Below are 6,922 nucleotides of genomic sequence, written 5' to 3' on the forward strand. Positions count from 1 at the left end.
ACACTTAATAAAAACAAACGTTCACTGGCTAAAAATATTAAAAACAATGAGCTTTCGGCTGTCGCTCTACAGCCTTCGACGGATAAAAAATTGGATACAAAATGGGTAAAATATATACAAGAAAGGTGTGATAAAAAGAAAATAATGAAAAACAAAAGCCAAGTAAAAATGTGCTAATTAAGAGGCCATTTTTTAAAAAGAATACAATGACAGGTTGTAAACTGTCTAGCATGACTAAACAGATGTCTTGCGCTGCACGATCATTTTCACCTTCCCGCGAGAATCACCCGAGGTTCGAGGCGCAAAATGCGTTACTGATGACGTAATACTACAGAAATCCGTGCAGTTAATCGACTGAGCTAGAACCAATCACACAAGACACATTAATACTATGGTGTGCCTCGGTTCGACGAGAGGCATTTGCTGACTCAAGCGACTACAATACATCGTCACAGCTGTTTGATTGCAAACCGGTTCATGTCCGCTCCAGTCCTGGGAAGCAATGTATTGTAATGCGCTTTTGCTCATTTATATGTTAATAACTATTCAAAGTGGCTACGAGCCACTAAACTCGGAAAATTTATTATGAAACAAGAATCGAAAACAACAAACTGACAAATAGAGATTTGCTAAAACAAATGATGTTTAACTTTCCACAATTCAGTTCACTTCACTTAGTTTCATTGTCATCTAGCTGCTCATCGAGAGCAGGCCGAAAGGGCAAGTGATAGAGTTCCCATCGGTTGCAAATTGTTTTCTTTCTTTTTATTTTTTCCTTTTTGTTTTTGAAGGTTAGGCAAAATAATAATATCATTAGAAAAAATAAATTTTGGTCTATTTCAAGAAAACTGACATTAATACAATATTTCGGCTGGTAGTTAAGCATGCATGTACCGTATTTATTCGGCTATTAGCCGAAACCCTAGACTTTTAGTTTTTGGAACCAGTTAAGGTGGCCCGCGGCTAATTCCGGGAGCGAAGGTGCTATTTTTTAAATCGAATTTTGGGGATGAAAACCGTAACCGATTTCTTTGATTTTTGGTAGTCGTAATAACAAATGTTTAAATTTTATAAATCTTTACCTTTTAAAGCCCAAAATATAAACAATCGCGAGAAATAAGCACTTTATGGAAAACCTTTTTTTTCGAAAATATGCGAATATTTTCAAAACGCGAAGATAGATTTTTTTCTAATTAAGGTCAATTACTTCAAGTAAGCCTATAGGTTTCATGTGAGCAAGTTTCAACTAAATCGGCTGGGTAGAAATTGCTGCACAGTTGACTGTTTATTTTTCGCATGAAAATATTGTAATTGGATATTTTCGCCAGCTATTGCAACAATGCTTAATTAATGCTAAGATCACTTCTGTCATTTGAAAGCTTAATACCTCCTAAAAAGTTGCTGAAAAATCTGAAACGATCGGATATTCTCCGCAAAAGTTATAATCAAATGAAGCATAAGTGGTTTACGGTGCGAAAATTGCAAATTAGAAAAATTCAATCTTTTTCGAATCGACCGATTTTTTTTCTTTTAATTTTTAGTATGCAAAAATCCAACATATAAGCAAACGCCCTCATCTAGTTTCGAGCGTGAAGTCTCGATGAAACTCGTCAATTTTTTTGCTCTTCAAGATAGCTACCTCTCGTCCTTCAGTTAAAGCGCTTTGGAAACCTCTCAACTAACAGTAAATTATTCAAACATGCCGCATTCTCAAGATTATTTAGCACCTGGAAATGAACGCCCGTTTATTTCTTGGGAATGCGGCAAGTTTGAATAATTTACTGGAACACAAGGGTTTCCAAAGCGCTTCAAAATGGAAGACGAGAGGTAGCCATCTTCACGTACTAAATTCGGCGAGTTGAATCCAGTCTACACACACGAAACTAGATAAGGCCGTTTGTGTACATGCTGGATTTTCTCATACTTAAAAATAAAATAAAAAAAAATCGGTAGTTTTTTTGTAGTTCGAAAAACAATGAATATTTTAAAAAATACACTTTACGCACCGTAAACATCTTCTGTTTTATTTGCTTATAACATTTGCTAGGAGTTTCCGATCTTTTCAGAATTTTCCGCATTGTTTTAGCTGGTATTAAGCTTTCAAATAATCAATGCAATCAAAACATTACACAAGCGTTGTTGTAACAACTGGCAAAAATACACAAGCATAATATTTTAAAGCTAAAATCTAACAGTCAACTGTGCAGCAATTTCTACCCAGCCGATTTCGTTGAAACTTGCTCACATGAATTCTTGGATAATTTGAACGTATTGACAGCAATAAGAAAAAAATCTATCTACGCGTTTAGAAAATATTCGCGTTTTATTAAAAAATAGGTTAATTTAAAAGTGCTTATATTTCGTGTTCACTGTTTTTGTTTGTTCCAAATTTTAAAGCTTTATTAAATATAAACATTTGTTTTTTCGACTACCAAAAATCAGAGAAATCGGTTAAGGTTTCCATGCCCAAAATTCGATTTAAAAAATAGCACCTTCGCTCCCGGAATTAGCCGCGGGCCACCTTAAACTGACAAAAAATAAACCCAAATCACTCAGCTATAAGCTAGACCCAATTTTTCCTTCAAGCGATAAAACAGTCCACATGCAGCGAATCAACATATCGTTAAATTACAACTATGTAATTGAAAAACAACAAATCACTGACAAAGAATGAATTTACTGAATAGAACCGTACACAAGCGTGACAAAACATTCACCTGAGTTCAGAATCCCATCTCAAACAATCACGCATTCTTCAGAAGAATTAAGCAGTTATCGATCATCATGCCAAAAGCTACTGGTTTTATAACAACGAAACGTTGAAGTTGAAAGTTGTTGCCGAGGTAGAAACAGTTCAGAACAACTGCAAAATTGCCAGAGAATACGGGATGATTCCTGATGATTCAGTGAATCTTCAGTTCGTCGCAATTCGCCAGCGAAAAGATCAAGCAGGTCAAGCGGGTGAACTTTAAATGTCACCAAAACGAAACATGTGCTGTTACCAGTATTTGTCGAGTATCCTCAATTCAATCAAACTCTTCTGAAGTGGTTTCTTTTAGCAGAGAAGTCGTGGTATTTTTAAGTTTTTGCTTTTGAACAAAAATATTACATGCAGCCGATTTCTGTCAGATCGTGTTACAATGTTTACCAAGCGCGTGAGAACGACCGCTTCTGATTGGCCAGTTTCTGGTGTCGCGACAACTAGTCAAATAGATCGATTCCTTCTTGACCCTTCTTCTCTTGAAAAGTCACGTTAGCAGTGACTCTGCAAATTAACTAAACTTAAAGAAAGGAACAGAAACAGTCTCAGGCAGAAATAATTATTGTAGAAGAGATTGCGAGGACATTGTTTACGACATGCGGGATTTCGAATTCCCTCGTCAGTTCAAAAGACGATCTCATACGCAAACAAAACAAATAATACTCCAGTGCGAGCTGATGGAGGACGAGTTCCAGCCTAAATAGCGAAGAAAAGACGAATAAAAACTTCATTCCTAACGTTGCTTCATTAAACCAAATGGCTTTTAAGGAGCCGCCACTAAAATAAAAGGTAATGACCAGGAATAAATACAAACGCTTGTTAATTTTCGTTTGTTGATGACCGCTCGGCTTATAGATGAATATTTCATTCAAATTGAACTCTTTTCTAGAACCATCTAATTTTTTTCGGAAATACTCGGCGATAAATCGAACCCCAAATTTTGTTGAATTTTAACCAGTTCTCAGTAAGATTTGGTGAAAATATATCGTCTTTGTGTACTTCATATATGCGCATGCGTTCAGCACAAAATTCCGTGTGCTTGGGTCTACGCCTGGAAGAGTGCATACCACAAGGAGAACATTTGGTTTTCAGAAACAAATATATAGCCTTTGTGTACTTCATATGAAGTAATACGGATAAAGTTCGCATTTTAGCCAACCCCCTACCCGCTTCACAAGATTAATTGATTAATTCAATTTGATATTAATTAATTAATTCAATTAAAATGTTTACAGGAATCGAGTGAAGGAGGGAAGGAGTGAAGGAGGGAAGGAGTGAAATCGGGCCCACTCATCAAAACTCGGAATTTTCCGAGTTAAAAAGCGCAATATAAATTAATAAATTATTATTATTATTATAAGCGAAGAAGCCTCATACCTCATGCATTCGGCGATTATTTTCAGTTTTTGCAGCATGACGCGGTTGAGAATATTTCTACAATCCCTGATGGGGACGATTGTCTAGTGAAAGTTAGCCGCAAAATTTTTGTTAAGTCATAACATTAATTTGCTGTTGCCCAATTATATTTCTGGAGAAGCACTGTGAAGTTAATGACCCTAGCCAGTCCTCGAACCCGGGCTGAATAAGTCGCAGTACACAGCACCATGTCATCCACGAATCCTCCCGAGACAAAGACTAACTGATATGCGTCGAAAAGCGCTTCCTGTAGCTTATCTAAACACGGCAGTTTACGTTTCCATCGCTTGATGGTTTTGCTTATTGCCAGTTTTTTAAGATTAAGTTGAGGTGCCGCGTATCACATTTTCTTTGTGCAAAACCACGAGAACTTTACTCATTAGCAAACAAACATCTAAAATGCTTCTAATAGCAAGTGCAGAAAAAAAGAACCCACATTTAACGTGCTTAGAAGTTATTTCCTTCACCATAAGACAAGCTTAACAGATTACGCTATAAAATAAAGTGCTTCGCTTTTTAACATACCATGTGCGTCCCCGTAAAGGCTTTAGCAGCACTTATTTTCTGTTAATAAATATGAAAGCGTGCTGTTAAACCGTCAAATAAAGAGTCAAAATTGTGCAACTACGTGCTTTAGAACTGAACAACTAACTTTCTGAAAGCGTGCTATTATACTGTAAAATAAAGAGTCAAAATTGTGCAACTACGTGCTTTAGAACTGAACAACTAACTTTCTGAAAGCGTGCTATTATACTGTAAAATAAAGAGTCAAAATTGTGCAACTACGTGCTTTAGATCAGCTAACTTTCTGAAAGCGTGCTATTAAACTGTAAAATAAAGAGTCAAAATCGTGCAACTACGTGCTTTAGGTCAGCTAACTTTCTGAAAGCGTGCTATTAAACTGTAAAATAAAGAGTCATAATCGTGCAACTACGTGCTTTAGATCAGCTAACTTTCTGAAAGCGTGCTATTAAACTGTAAAATAAAGAGTTAAAATCGTGCAACTAAGGTCTTTAGAACAGCTAACTTTCTGAAAGCGTGCTATTAAACTGTAAAATAAAGAGTCAAATCGTGCAATTACGTGCTTTAGAACAGCTAACTTTCTGAAAGCGTGCTTTTAAACTGTAAAATAAAGAGTTAAAATCGTGCAACTAAGTGCTTTAGAACAGCTAACTTTCTGAAAGCGTGCTATTAAACTGTAAAATAAAGAGTCAAAATCGTGTAACTACGTGCTTTAGAACAGCTAACTTTCTGAAAGTGTGCTATTAAACTGTAAAATAAAGAGTCAAAATCGTGTAACTACGTGCTTTAGAACAGCTAACTTTCTGAAAGTGTGCTATTAAACTGTAAAATAAAGAGTCAAAATCATGCAACTACGTGCTTTAGAACAGCTAACTTTCTGAGTGTGCTATTAAACTGTAAAATAAAGAGTCAAAATCGTGCACTATGTGCTTTAGAACAGCTAACTTTCTCTTGACAAACACAAGTGTGAAGTTAAACAGTGAGTCTGTTAAATCGTGCAAACGACTTTTTTGTTTTACAAAAATGAACGTTTGGTTAAGGGTTATTGTTAGGTTAATTCAAAGAAACTACATAGGTGCATCTATACTAGAAGAAAAACCCACAGGACTGAACTCAAGTGTTCGTTTACAAAAGGTTGTTAGTTTATAAGTGGTAGGTTGGGAAAAGGTTGAAGAAAGAAGGAAACAGTGACTGACCCGTATAGCACTTGATAGCTTTTTGATGCCAACTCTCTTGGGAAGATCGATATTAACTAAGGAGATCTGGTGCTCTGGAGATGGCTTGTCTGACATCAAATCTGAACAATGACAAGAAGAAATTATGTTAGCACAGGAAACCCACACAACCAATCATCATCAGAATGAAGACGTTTTAACAGGGAGCCCACGTCACAAATGTGGTTTTCAGTGGCGTCCTGTATGAAATGAATCACAAAATGTAATAAAAATACCTAAAAAAAGAAAGCTTTAAATGTGTAGACTGTAAAGTTTAAAAATTTAAGAAATGAACAGAAAGAATCAACAACTCAAAAAATACTCCTAATACGTCTTTTAAAGGTTAAAATGTCAGAAATGCTTTTAGTTTCACCAGATCAATTATGCGAGATCTTACTTAAGAAAAAGCAGTGAAAGCGATTGAAATTTCAGGCTTCTCCAGGTTTCTTCTTTCCGTCATATGTGCACAAAGAGCATAGCCCGGGGATCATAATGTGTTAAATAACTACAGCAATGTTTAAAAAAATCGACACTTTGCAGCGTGACACGAACTCACCAGTTGTAACAACCAACTCTTTGCCACTCAGGATGTGATACAGGAGAGTTTTCATCTCAAAAGGACTCAAGTTCATGAAGTACTCAGCAGCATCCTCACCTAGAAGATAACAACACTACTTACGCTTAAATTGTGATCGAGATCTACTTTCTCCTTACAATATCAATACATTGTCAAGCAAACAGGTGAGGAGAATATAGACAATAATCAACTAGAGATACTGTCATGATGTAACAGCAAATTCTTAGAACATTCATTAAAAGAAGTTGTATGGCCATCAGTGAAGAGAAGTAATTTTTCGAACTTGTCTTGTTCCTATTGCAACCATGAGATATAAACCCCTGCTAGCCTGTTCCGCTTTCTTAGTTTGTGGACAAAATGCGAAAAGACAACAGGCGGAGAAAGGAGAAACTTGGACAAAATGGGGGGGAGAGAACGCTCACTCGTTTTTTT

General features: G+C 36.2%; 1 protein-coding gene across 3 annotated transcripts; it reads right to left on the minus strand.

Moving 5' to 3' along the window:
- Positions 1–4,081: 4,081 nt before the first annotated feature.
- On the minus strand, positions 4,082–6,563 carry LOC144639591 (phosphorylase b kinase regulatory subunit alpha, liver isoform-like). 3 transcript variants are annotated; one of them, XM_078498878.1, is made up of 4 exons: positions 6,470–6,563; positions 5,896–5,996; positions 5,263–5,299; positions 4,082–4,741 (listed from the first exon to the last, which is right to left on the minus strand). In XM_078498878.1, the coding sequence occupies exons 1-3, from the start codon at positions 6,543–6,545 to the stop codon at positions 5,273–5,275; spliced, it is 204 nt and encodes a 67-aa protein (XP_078355004.1). In that variant the 5' UTR covers positions 6,546–6,563; the 3' UTR covers positions 4,082–4,741; positions 5,263–5,272. The 3 variants fall into 3 exon arrangements, with proteins under 3 accessions (XP_078355004.1, XP_078355003.1, XP_078355002.1); XM_078498877.1 differs by lacking the exon at positions 5,263–5,299; XM_078498876.1 differs by lacking the exon at positions 4,082–4,741 and having other exon boundaries at positions 5,263–5,996.
- Between the last annotated feature and the right edge of the window lie 359 nt (positions 6,564–6,922).

The sequence above is a fragment of the Oculina patagonica genome, unplaced genomic scaffold (assembly GCF_052425735.1).
Source record: "Oculina patagonica isolate OP01 unplaced genomic scaffold, crgOcupat unplaced1094, whole genome shotgun sequence".
In the NCBI taxonomy this organism is placed as follows: Eukaryota; Metazoa; Cnidaria; class Anthozoa; order Scleractinia; family Oculinidae; genus Oculina; species Oculina patagonica.

Coding starts and splice junctions, on each gene's coding strand:
- LOC144639591 (XM_078498876.1), bottom strand. CDS start 6,545: ATGAACTTGAGTCCTTTTGAGATGAAAACTCTCCTGTATCACATCCTG. Junction 5,997..6,469: donor AGAGTTGGTTGTTACAACTG/GTGAGTTCGTGT, acceptor GTCATTGTTCAG/ATTTGATGTCAGACAAGCCA.